General features: G+C 39.2%; 1 protein-coding gene across 1 annotated transcript; it reads right to left on the reverse strand.

Annotated features, from left to right (window-relative positions):
• Window positions 1-1,143: 1,143 nt before the first annotated feature.
• On the reverse strand, window positions 1,144-13,885 carry ano6 (anoctamin 6). Its single transcript, XM_030766219.1, has 20 exons — window positions 13,811-13,885; window positions 12,234-12,304; window positions 11,575-11,700; window positions 8,854-8,919; window positions 8,273-8,551; window positions 7,864-7,977; window positions 6,496-6,611; window positions 6,099-6,233; window positions 5,654-5,759; window positions 5,308-5,368; window positions 4,836-4,981; window positions 4,569-4,646; window positions 4,007-4,232; window positions 3,433-3,602; window positions 3,139-3,236; window positions 2,743-2,873; window positions 2,303-2,508; window positions 1,926-2,128; window positions 1,677-1,782; window positions 1,144-1,350 (listed from the first exon to the last, which is right to left on the reverse strand). The coding sequence occupies exons 1-20, from the start codon at window positions 13,872-13,874 to the stop codon at window positions 1,144-1,146; spliced, it is 2,709 nt and encodes a 902-aa protein (XP_030622079.1). The 5' UTR covers window positions 13,875-13,885.
• Window positions 13,886-14,134: the final 249 nt, after the last annotated feature.

Consider the following 14,134-nt stretch of genomic DNA (forward strand, 5'->3'; position numbering starts at 1 on the left):
TAAATAAACACAGACAGATGATATTTTAATACAGAATAAGGCACTGTGAATATTTTAGTGCAATTAAAAATAAAAAAGTGGTTAGTATTATGTCAGAAACTCTTACAATTCAACACCATGAATTGCTTTGGTGAGTAACAAATATAACAGGATTAGGGTTGATTTTCTTCCACTCATTCAGGAGCATAAGAGAGCTCAGCATACCTAACACTTCTGGATTACGATCTATCACACACACATTATCTCACATGACTATAGAAGTGCAACTGGCAATAAATGCAATACGTGAAGAAAAGCAACACAAATCACATAAGTCATATGCGCGTGTAAAATCATGCCATTAATATAGTGGAGGGGAAGTGGGCTCAGTTGGGTTAGGCAAGAAAGGAGGAGAAGAGCTTTGCTCTGGTCAATCCTGTAATTGGTTTTTATCATTTTAAATCCCTAGATGTGGCTGGCAAGTGTATGCACACACATCAGGGCTGTGTACAGGTGGTTGATGGCTCAGTTCATGAAGTCCCTAAGCAACGTGGCATTTAAAGTATACTGAATTATTGAGCACACAATACTATATGCTTTAAAAATTTTTTAGATCCTTTTCTTGTTGAGAATGAGATTCTTTTTCACTGTGCTTTTTATACTTATTTATCACAAGGTCCTTAATTTTAGACAGAGGAAGATGTGCCATTGACTATACATGGAAATATTCATATGCATTCAGTAAATTCTGCTGCAGATCTTTGGCAATACTGTAAAATTTACAGGGTTCTGTGCATAGACTTCTGGTCAGTGACACCACTCAGGCATCAATTAGTGAACACTAACCATGGAAAACAGTCACTTTTTGTGTTCTCGAAATCAAAAGTTTGTGAATGTCGGAGAGATTATGATCAACAAAATAGCAACAATTACTGGACATCTTCCATATTACTGGTAATAATTACCGGTTACCTTCAAGAGCCCCTCTGTAGCAAGACTGTTCACTGGATCTTGTGAACATCCTCTGTATACAGCACCAGACAGACAAGACACCGACTGAACTAAACCTCAACATTGATTTCTTAGTTTCACATTTTTTTTTTTTTAGCTTGTCTCTCCCAGAATTTCAGAGTGAATTTCTTCAGGTGGGTTTACAGTCACAGTTTACAGGGTGTCTTCCACATCCACGTTCTCAGTCTGCTGAAGGATCTGGTCAGTCATAGGTTTGAGGTGCTTTGTGACCAGTTTCAGATTTGCCTCGTGGAGGATAACCTGTGTCAGGTAGCGCTCTCGTTTAATCTGCTCCTTTACAGCGTATGGCACATCTGGGATCACGTAGGACAGCACAAATTTGGTGAGGTACACTATGTGCTAAGAAGAGAAGGGAGAGAAGCTCTTTAATCACTCATTGATAAAAGCGGTAGAAAGAATCAATGAATCAGCCGAGTAAGTATTAAGGAGAGTGATACATGCATTTGTAAGTTTACATAGAGATAGCTCTTGTATCTGCCTTTTGATTCTAATGTATTTTTGTATTCTCAAACAATGCTTACACTTGCTTAGTAATGCAAATGGTATGACTCTATGAAAAAAAACAAAAAAACAACTCAGTTTCAAAATTTTTACAACCTGATCATTAATTGTACAAATAAAATGGTATCAAGTAGTAATTACATCTGTAGCTCAAATTTTCATACCTCCACAACAATAATAAAAGCAAGTTTGGCAGCAATGACGTGCCAGTAGTAAATGGTGTATTCATATTGTTTGGGGTGCCCAGGTGGATTTCTGAAATCTCGGTACCTGAATGAAACAGAGTATTAATCACATTGCGGAAGTTGAAGAGTACAGACTCACACCAACAGCATGTCTGAAAGCAGTGTCAGCTGGTGCAAACAGATGTACAGTTATCTTGTAAAAATATATATATAATAACTATTTTGTACCTGCAGGTGGTTAAATTGACCCAATGATAATTGTCATCAGGCCTCGTTGCATTGGTGAAGTCCGTAATATTAAACACAGAGAGTGTGCTGTTGATGTAGCCCTCCATTGTATGGGTGGAGTTCTCCGCATACGGTGCCACAGAGAAGGACCAGTAATACACCAGCCGAGGGATCATGTCTGAGGTGAAGGCAATTATTGCTGCCTGAAGATGACAATATGTGGAAAATTCCACAGTGATATTATGATCTTTTTATATCAATCACAGTGATTGTTAAAAGTTACTTTGACAGTTTGAACTCATGTTAGCTTTGGATTCATGTTAGCTAAACATCCAGTTTAAAGTGTGAGAAGAAGTTTCTCCTCTGTATTCACTCACATTTGTTGCCACTGCTAAAATGGCAACACCCTGGAGGATGGGCTGCCATGCACCAATGTCCTGAGCTTTCTCAGGCACTATGCGTCGAAACTGTGTTGTGATCTTCCAGGCATCCACCCGGATCTCAAACAGATTATTAACCAGAGCCAAGAGAGGAGCCAGGGGAAATGAGGCCACAAATAGAGTCACAAAGCCAAACTGGATCACTGTGGAAATGTAAAACATACTATGTCAAATTACATCACTATGGAAACATGATATTCAAGCATTCCAACCACAGCCCTGGCATTCATTCCACCCCTGTGGAAAAATAACCCAGTTACAATCAATTACTATGTAAAATATTATAGATAGGAAACTCCTCTCTATAAGTTGATAGGATAAACACCCATCGATAGAAAACAGACCCTAAAAAGACTTTTGGTGTCAGTAGTGCTTACCCATTTCCAGGTACTCATAAAACAGGCCCAGCTTCCCCAGTGGCTGGAGCTGGTAATCCTGCTCCCAGCGTGGGATTATTTTCTCTGAATGTACCTGAGTGCAGTGCCGGAAAATTACATTCTTCAGCCACCTGATAAGATATATTTCCTCATCAGATACACATCCTTCAATTTATCAAAAATACAGTACTATAGGCATTGCTGTACATGTACAATGCTGTGTTACAGTTGTGATATTGGCACCATAATAAATGCTTTACACTCATAATAAAGGGAGTAAATCAAATCGTGCACTACTGGTCAGTGCCAAGTCACTGGCGTGAGACTCGAGTCTCCTGAGGCTATGTTGAAGAGGAATGATGTATAAAAGCATGTGCCAGTGAGAGTGAGGCTTACGGGAGCAGCACTTCCTGTATGTTGTTCCAGATAGCCTTGCCACCCATAATGACAGTCAGCTGAGTGGTCAGCTCAATCAGGCAGCCTCCTGGGTCACACTGACAGAACAAAAGCAAAATGCTCTTATCAAACTACTCTGCCTATGCTTCACTGCACACTACAATGTAATCTTGTGCTGTGTTAAGGAGGTTGGACTTCACTTATTACTCATCACTTTTCCCAGTGTCTAAACTGCTTAACTGGCTATTCTATTACATAAATAATGATTTGTTGATTTGAATGGAGCATACTCACCTCCTCATTCCTGTACCTTCCCAGTAAATAAACAGGTTTGCCTGGGTAACCAACCACTTTGCCCTTAAAGAAGGCAATGTAGAAACAGGAGGAGTAATAATTCACAAACTGGAACAGGAACATCTTCAGAGTTAGGCTGTTCTCATACTCTGTTTTCGTACGTGGTAACTCTGGGACACATTCAGGAAGGCTTTGTCATTGCTACTTCATTAATATCAGCATTGAACAACATTTTACATGAACTTTTATTCCATTGTCTAAAATCCAATCATAACAAATTATGTTTTGTATAATATCTCAACTGATAACAATTACATCTAATATGTCATAAACTTATTATAGTCATGCCTTAGTTTTACCTGTCATTTTGAATCTGGAGTCATTGTATAAACACTGTATAAATCTGCATTGGCTAGTAAATGTGACTTTAAAATAAACATGTAAATACTGGAATAAGTGAGTAAATACTGGAATAAATGTGTAAATACTGAAATAAATGTGTAAATATTGTAATAAACATGGAAATGTGGCTATGGTGTCACTGTGTATATATGTCTTTGGTGCTGGACCTCACCAAAGTCTGTGATCCAGATGGCAACCCTCTCGTAAAAGTAGTTGAGGATCATGATGATGACAAAGCTGATGACAGATGCAGAGACGGAAGTTGCCATCTGTGGGGTGACATACTCTTTAAGAGGCTCAAGGTCCTGCAGGCCACTAGGCATTTTTTTCGAGAATGCTAAGAACACAGCCAGGCGGTACACGATGACTGCCACCATAGATGCAATGATCAACAGCACCTACAGCAAAAGACCAAAGCATCACCACCAGAATGACCACATGATCTCAGCCAGCCAATGACTGTTCCCCATAGAATGTGAGCAGTTCTGTTTGTTCTCACTTTCATCTTAAAGTTGTTTTTGAGAGTCAGATGCACAGTTTCATGTCATGTACAGATCAGTCTGATGCCAGCTGAAGAAATGTTGAGGCAGTCTAAGTGTAATTATATTTGAGACTAAGTTAACCAACAATCAGATATTTCGTAAATTGTTTTTCTACTCTTTTCTGATTTCATTTTGTACATTCTCATTTCATAAATGCATCCATCAGAAGGCGACAGGAAGTGGTGACATTACCCAGAATAACACTGTGCCAATCCCACAGGACACTCGCAGACATTTTCCACAAGTTGTAAATGGGACTTTCTCCTTTGTCTGCCAAGGAAACAATAAAGGAACTGAAAAAACATCACATTTTTCACATGCCTTTTACTGACTTTTTACGGTATCTGTCTGTTCTTTCCTTTTCAATAAATCAGCACCTCTCTCGACTCTCTACTCCAAATATTACCTCTGTAACCTAACTGTCCCATTAGCCCTTTGTGAAAGTCTTGACTCTCTTACCCGTGTGACAGGGTTGATTCTCTCATAGACACACTTGGCCTCATACTCAGGTCGTGGCTGCTCCTCTTGTTCAAGAAACTCCACAGTGTCCCATTCATACTCCAGCTCGGCCTGGTAACGTTTCCAGAACTCCAGGAACAGGGTCACTGAGAGGCAGCGCGAGAAACCACACCGTAAATACGGTGAAACGTAACACTTTCAACTTATCACTCTTCTCTGTACAAGAATAAGTCTGCTATGCATTGCTTCATACTTTCTTTAACACTTTAGACTTGTCATTCTTCTCTGTGCAAAACTGCGACTGTTATACATTCTTTCATACTTTCTTTGCCTGATTGGTAAATTGTCCCATTAAAAACACAGTCCCGCCTGGGCATACAGCACTCAGATATCTCTTTAAGGAAACCATGCTAATGTACGAGTAGACAGAGCCAAGTCATACATTGTTCAAATATGAATTTATGTCACTCACCCCAAATTGCCATGAACACAGCAAACACTAGTGTCCCATAGTTGTCAAATATGCAGAGTTCCTGCAGTAAACAAAACAATAACAAGACCTCCAGTACATCTCTATTCCACTGTCAAATGTAAACTGTACAATCAAAGACAAGGGTAACACTATTTTGAGGCAATGGTATCACAAAAAAAAACTGTAAGTCATCTTCCAACTGTAAATTTGTATTAGTCTCTTTAACCTCGAGTTGTGCTTGTAAACCCAAAAGACTTGTGCCTGAGATTGCGTTTAGTGATATCATAGTTTAAAAAAAAGTGGTGGATGTCATGTTATTTTTTAATATTTATTTCATGGTACCCACTTTAGAGGTTTCACAGGTGCTATTCAGCCTCCAGTAGGGGCATTTCTGGTCACACTGTGGGCACATGATGATTTGCCCACCAATCATAGGATCACAAACCTCTTTGCTGTCCAACAGAACCACATTGAAAAGTGTTAACTGATTAAAATGAAAGCCATAAAATAAAAAAACAACTGCAAGCTAGATAGAAGTACTCCGCAAATCCATGCAGGAAGACCATGCAACAGATACAAACCCAAGGTTTACAGTCAATGCATAAAGCAGTCAGTCATTCAGTCTCACTGTTAACATATGACCATAACCACTGATTTGAACATTTTAAGAGATTTCATTAATCGATTACATTTTTAATTCATTGCTGAATCATAAGCTGTTTAACAGACACATCTAGAACCGTTTGGCATATTCATACAGTCAAGAAAAGATTGCTCGCCTGACTTAGTACCTCCAGGTGCTGCTCTCTCGGGTTTGATAGCCATAAATGAAACAGCAAAGCCCAACAAAAGCAGCCACGGCAAGCATTAGGGTGTAGAAACCCAACCAGGCAAAGTAAACACCAATCTTCTCCCCATAGTACTTTCTGCAGGAAGAAAGAAATGTTTTTAATCATGTTCTGAGGAACTGGCAGTAGAGACAGCAGTAATAGCAGTCAACCACAAAGGGAATAATTCAAACTGAGTCAGTGCTATTACACAAACACCAGGAGGAACTTTGTTACACAGCATAAAACACTGTACACACTGCACATTCATGTGTAAAATACACCACATTCTCACGCACACACACACACACATACACACACACACACACACACACACACACTATACCATACAACACAGCACCTGATCAGGTCCAGTGGCTGCATCTTGTAGAAGCATTTAGGGTGAGCCCACTCATTATACAGCAGGAACCTCTCATTGGGGCAGCTGGCTTCCTCAGACTTCACATTAAACCTGCACTGTATAGCAAATATACCTATACACGTTAATATCATATGCATTTGTGCAACACATTCATAACATACTGTTACATATGTACACTGTAAATGTCCATGACTAAAGAGATAATGCTAAAAATGAGGTGTTTCTTCAAAGTTATCAAAAACGTTTTTTTTTTGTTTTTTTTTTTTAAATTAATTTTCAAGCACCTTCCAACAGAGGCCATTGTAATCTAATCTATAGTCTGAAAGGTAAAATGCCCACATGTGAAAAGCCTATTTTAAGCCTATTTTAATACCTTTTACACACTTTTACACATACTGAAACAGCAGCAAAACCTCATTAGATCAGACCCCTAGCCTAACCCTGCAGCCTGTGATGCTACCTGGATGCTACCAGTCCACACAGAGATATATTAACAAATTACACAGTTTAGGAAATTACAGATTAATAAATTACAATTTATATTGGCCAGTCAAAAAAAATCTCAAAGCTTGTTGCTACAATGTTTTCATCTATAACATTCTTTTAAATCAACCAAAATTAGAAGAAATAAGTTCCCTTTGGATTTACACTGTCCTGCAATTTCAAGGACGGCTCTATCTACTGCTGATCCACATTGCTGGTCTGCTCTTGTTTTTGTGTACATATCTCTCACCACACGCTAAGAGGGAGATCACATTTCAGGCACAGAGAGCAGGAGTCCTTGTTCAAATTTTGATGTTGTGAAGGCTGCACCTCGGAGGATCGGTGCTGTGCCCAAACTCCACTGGGCAAGGCTGCCTCAGCACCACACTCAGCGACAGCAACAGCTCTTCCCGAGGTAACAACAACAACAACAACAACAACAAAACCACATGGCTGGCCAAAAACAGTGGAAGCACTACTGGCAGTAGAATAATGGTGGGAAACCCAAAGGAGACACGGCTGACGGCTCAACAAGAGATCAGTCAGGTCTCAGTTAAAGGAGCGAGCTTGGGGATAGATAAGGACAGACGACAGGGGAATCTGAAGAGTGTCCGTCTGCTCCTAAAGATTCAGGCTGTGCTGTTTCCCACACTGGGCACCGCCGGTCGGGTAGTCCGGAGGAAGAGTTCTCCCCAGTCACCCGGGGCTGGGTACCCTGCTTTTTGTGTGTTAAGCACCGATGTAAAACAAATAACAAACAGGAAGTGCCAGTGTCTCTACCACTTATGTAGGTTGAGCAGAGAAATTACACAGACCAATCATCATCAGCAGTGATTATCTTGCTCCTCCCTCCCCAACACTTACATCATGAAGAGGATATGCTGCTTTATATACTCCTCCATCTAGAAGTTTGTTAATACCAAACTTCTTTATCTGTCCCTTCACCTCATATGGTGCTCGGCAAAGGATGTAGTAGGCCTGAATTAAAAACAAACAAACAAACAAGCAAACAAACAAACAGAATGTCAAATACTCCCTTATGGCAGGACTAAATTAACAATATTTCACAGTTGTTACAGACAATAATAAAAGCTACTTTAACCTCTAAACGGCTCACATAAGACAACCTGCACTTCATTAATTCGTCACTAATGCATTTTTCACTTTAAGACATCCTTTTGCATTGCTGTGGCTATCAAGTTAACAAAAGTAATCAGCAGACAATACTCAGTATATAATTTTTTTATCTACTCAGTGATAAAGGAGGACATACCATTCTGCTCCTCATGGCAGGGGTAAAGAACTGTTCTTTGTCTTTAACATAGAAACAGTCGATCCTGTCCCTTGCAAAGGGTGCAGTGAAAAACTCTGTCTCTTTAGCTATGACGTCTTCACTGGGACTGAAGTACTTAGTGACACAGTTGAATGGAGATGAATCAGAGGCCAGGTCATTGGGCTGGATGGGCAGCTTAATATGGAGGACTTCAGCGTATGTGCACAGCACATCCCATGGCATATGCACCTTTATATAGAACAGCTTCTCATCCACTACCTGTATGGACAGACAGCAACAAGAGAGGGACCACTCTGTACAGTCACCTGTAATATGTACACTGGATTACACGATGACTACACCTGCATAACACTCTACACACACAGTCATTTCACTCCAACGCTCTCTGAAAATATCATGGATATGATGGTCTTTCTTTCTGGTTGCTACAGTGTGATGACTGGGAGACAACATGTATGAGTGACGCTCAAAAAGCACGGCCAGTCATGCTCCAAAAGCACAGCCAGTCATGCTCTTTGTTTTTGCATTTCTTCAAATAAAGCCCTAGATATTTAACTTACAGATGGTGTTGCCTCCAGCTCCACGCCCATCTTCATCAAACTGGCCTCAAAGTACTGCCTCCGTCTCTGTTGGCAATGATTAACTCTTATCAGTTGTGCATCATTAAAGTACATTCTGCATCAAACCATTCTGCACCTACAATTGTACTTGCATTAGCAAGAACTGTAATCAGGCTGAGTCACCGAGTGTACGTGTGTGTACAAGTCAGTAAATGACTGGACTGTGTCAAGAGCTACCACAGAAAAATTAAAGACATCCTCACATACTTAAGAAATACCACCACCACTTGTTGTGAAAGATATTGTGAAATTTCTAGCCAGCAGACAGACTGTTTTTTAACCTTGAGGGGCATTTTTTTTTAGACAGCCCCTTCCTTTCCAGAATGACTCGAGACCTCAGATGCTATCTGTGGTTACAGCTCCTAAACTGTGAAGACCTTCTAACAAAGCAGTACAACAAGGATACGCTTAAGAGCCCTTAAACAAACTATGCTATAACATATATGCCAATGTACACTGTATTACATGTAACGACATATTATAAATAATAAAATATAATGTGATTTAAACTTTATATTTACATTTATTCATTTTGGAGATGTCTTAATGCAAAGCGACAGAGAAAACATACACCATGTGCATAGCTAACCATGAGACAACAGACAATCTTGTTGAGTAAGTGCTGTAGTTATGAGTGCTGCTGTGCAGCTGTGAAAACCACACAACAAAGGTACAGATCCTAACCACCAGAGGCAAACTATAGAGTGCAGATCACAACATATACTATATACATATAACTACAATACATTCTCCAATGTACACCAATTCAAATATTCATTATCTTGGTCAATAATCATGAATTTGTTAAATAAAACTGATCATGCCCCAACTGTAACGATATCTCAAATTTATTTCAAAATGTTTTTATTCACATGTTTTTCATTGTCATACTGGGACTATGTTACTCACTAGCTCCCAACCCTCTGTTAAAGCTAAATACTGAGCAACAAATTATCTTCATCGGTTGGTTTTGCTATCGATCTATTTATATGTGTTGATAAACTGAAGGTGAGGACACATGTAATTATAGTGTTTGTGTTTCTTATGTCAGGGAGAGAGCAAAAATGGCAGAATTCTGTTTAGATCCAAATCTTTGAGAAACCTTTTATTAGGAGAGGTTTGTGTTTCGTCTAGAGCCTGACCAATATAGGATTTTTCGGACCGATAACGATTTTGATATTTGATGATTTAAAAATCCAATTAGATATATCGGCCAATGTTCTTTTTTTTCCAGAAACACAAAACATAACAAATGTTAGGGAAAATCTTTGTTTATGTGTAGTTACATAAGAGTCCTCACCAAGATAACATAACATAATGCAATTTAAAAATAAACTTGTTTTATTGCCATAAGTAGTACTTTGAACAAAGGTACAACAAAATACATTTAAGTTTTTAGAAACAATGCAGTAAACTGATACAGTGAGCTAGAGTAAACACTGCTGTTGAATGCATCTAATACTACATGACTGTAGTCATGTCATATCGAGGACTTGCGACTTTGGGATTTCACACTACACGTCTGAAAGAGAAACTAGATAACTTTGTTTGGCCGCCAAGCTATGTTAGATACATGTTCAGCTCACATTTATTTACGTGTCTCCTCTGGTTTAATAATTTCCAACGCACCAACTGTACCTACAGACATGCAAGTTGCAGATATATTTAGGATTGCTTCATTAAGGCAGAATAAGTTAAATGCTACAGTTTAGTCACCCATTAACGTTAATGGTCTGCCACTGATAAACATGGCATTAGCTTGCTTTGTCGGTAACGTAATTTAGCAATGGATAGTGTTATAAACTGCTCTAAGCGATGTTGTCAGAGAATTTTTAGAAGAGACGAGGGAGAAATGACAGGACGATTGTTTGTTTACTCGCTAGAACTACCATGCTGTTTCATAAATAAATCTACAATCAAGTTTGTCAACCACTTAGTCTACACCACTCAACTACCGTAACATTAAAGGTAATTTTGACTGATTACTGACTTTCAAGTTACTGCGGCATTCATGGCTGAGATGAATGTCATAACATGGTTGAAGGATCCATCTTCCGTCTCTTTTTTAATTGTCATTTATCGGCCTTATAAACGCCGATTCTGATTTATCTGCAATTATATCATATCGGCCCATAATATCAGCATGCCGATTTATCGGTTGGGCTCTAGTTTCTACCATCTGAACCGTTTTAGTAATATGCATTAATTTTATACTCCCTCCTTACTGTAATTGCTCTTTTAAACATCTTTTCAGCTGAGAAAACAATCTTTGTTGTGTCAGTCATGTGTAATAATGAGAAATTCCATACTCTTTCGGACAAACCCATCACACGACAAAAGCCTCCTACAAGTATAGTATATTCCCAATGAAAACACTGAGGGAGAAAATGCCTTTATATCTATGGAAAAAAATCTATTATTGATTAAATTAACCAACTTTCTCTGAAAACCTATAAACAATCGATCTCCCTTTTTGCCACTGAAAAACTGGGAGATCGATTGTTTATAGGTTTTAGAGCCCAACAGCTGAAACCAAAACGCAAAGCACAAATGAGACAAAGAGAGGAGTTGTACACATCATGTGTTGACCTTGTGGCATCTGTCATCTTCTGCCTGAGGAAGGCCTGGTCTACTCTTTCGATGATGTGACAGAAAACTTACTTTTTTCCTTTGGATTGTTCGTCCTTTCTCATGCTCCTTGCTCTCATCTTCATACACCAACACAAAGTCAATCCTGCGTTTCCCATCATTGAAGAACAGCGAATCGGGCCTGCCATTGAAGTCAACCTGTACAATGGGAACATCCATGGTATTATATAAATTTTTATTCTAAGTTAAGGTGGCACAAGTACTGGAAAATTTTGGCTTGAATCTAGTGCAGTTTCACAAGTTCCTGAGGCGACCTCACAGTGCAATGTGAAAAAAAAAACAACCAACTGGCCGTGGAGAAGAATCTTTTAGACGGTGACTCCACCCTCACTAACATCAGCCCTAGCCTACCAACTGTCTGTTCATAACTGACAAGTGATATAGTGATTTTAACAGCATCCAAGATATACTACCATGGTGATAAACCATGTATTCTCCCAGAAGCTGAATATATGAGGCCAGAGCGGACACAAGGATTGGGTGTATTGATTTGATGGCTTAACATGCCGTAAGAACAGAACTGCTACAGGAACACAAAAGTGCTCTGTAACAGAAAAGGATCTTAAGATACCAAGTTGACTTTTCTGTCAGTTGGGTTTTCACATGAGAATAGCATTCACCCAAACCTGTGTTTTGTTCAGCTTTTGTTTGGCTCTTGTTTATTTACTCACCTTTGCTACTTTTCTGAGAGATGCCCCCTCGGGAATAGACTTGTAGGTGGGCAGCAACTCCTCAGAATAAACTGTAAACATTAAAACATTATTGATCAGAAGATTATTGGGCATGTTCAACACACAGATTTTCAGAAAATTACTCTATTCTTTATACAATTCTGTACAATTCAGCTTAACTTATTTTACTTCATTACCAATGACCTGAACGAATTTCTTATGCTTACATGGCAACAGTTCTGGAGAGTCTTTCCTTCTAACAGACTTTGTTTTGAACCACTTAGTTGTTAGTTATGCATTTACAGGACAGAAAGACTTACTGTACAGTTTGTTTTTATTTAATGATTCCAGTCATAACTTTACAGATGGAAAACGAATCAAGTTGGATTACCACAAAGGAAAGTTAGATGTGTATTTTTTTTAGTTGAATCAGATGTTGCTGTTTTGTTTGGAAAATCACCCACAGCAACGGCTTGTGATAAATGTTCAGTCACCATATTGCTCATAAGGGACTCCATGTAAATACGGACAGACAGACAGACAGACAGACACACACACACACACACACAGCAACGTCACAAACGCTTTTTGGTACTTCGCTATGAGACAAAATGACCCATATTTTACATGGAATACAGGCAGTGGCAAATTAAACCCATGACAACATTCAATAGAAAGACACATATCCTGAATGTTTTTGTCACTTGTGACTGAGATGTACATAACATCACTTCACACGTATAAGGAAAAACAGCGGGCGTGGGTTTTTGAGGTGGCCTCTCGCTTAAGGTGTGGTACGAACGAACACATTTTATGAGTCGAATGTTTTGGCACGTGAAAGAATACGGATTGAGAGCCTTGAGAATGGTGTTGCTGCTTTTATTATATGTGGTCAACATTTACTTAGGCAAATACAATGCTGAGATTCTTGTGCTGTTTATAATCCATTAATTACCACAGAAAACTGCGAAGGTGTCTCAGAGCTCTATGAAAAAAATGGTAAACGTATGACCTCATATGGTTGTTCTTTTTGTTTAGCTGCTCAATCGCTCGACCCCTGAATTCATACTACACACTCCTACAGAAGTCAACAAGATCGATTTGTTTCAATAGTAAACAAAACTGATACATTGGCGACTACTCAAAACGTTACACCAGCAAGGTCGACCAGCACCTCACAAAGGGCTTAACTATTCGCTTTGGATCATTTAAAACATGGCGATTACCCAAGAGACAAGAAAAGTGCATTATAAATCGCCAAAGACCGCCAGTCATGCCAAAGCAAATCGCTATTTTAAACAAGACATGGAGCTGCTGTTAGTCATACACACTATGAAGAAGTGTTCACAGTTATGCTCGCCTTTCTACCCTCTAAATTTCCACAACAATTGCGTACTTTTTCGTGGGACTGCCAAAAGTGAACCTACAACCATGTATTCTGGCGAAAACCCTGGCGAAGTTTAAGCGATGGAAAGTATGACTGACTGGATGTTGTTTGGAAACAACGCCACATACCCCACTTTTATTTCATCAGAAAGGGCGAAGGCTTGAGTGACGGCAAACAATAATGGACTTACCAACATCATCAGACTCCCCTAACTGAATTTCTGTATCTCCCTCCAACTCATCCTCGGAGTCCATCTCAAGAATGTCGTTGTCCCCAGCGTCACTCATATTTTGGACCTGTCAACGAGAAGATGATTGAAACAGCGATGACAAGTTATTAGAAATATGAGTCAACCACTAAGTAGTTCAGCAAAACTCTGTCGTTGACCCATAAAATCCCATTGTTTGTTGTTTGAGATTCTTTTTGGAAAAAATAGATGAATTCTCTATCTCAGTTCGAGCGAAAACTTGTACTGTTACAAGATAGAGTGGGTGGGGTTAGATGAACGTTTTTT

This window comes from Chanos chanos, chromosome 1 (assembly GCF_902362185.1).
Source record: "Chanos chanos chromosome 1, fChaCha1.1, whole genome shotgun sequence".
Lineage (NCBI taxonomy): Eukaryota > Metazoa > Chordata > Actinopteri > Gonorynchiformes > Chanidae > Chanos > Chanos chanos.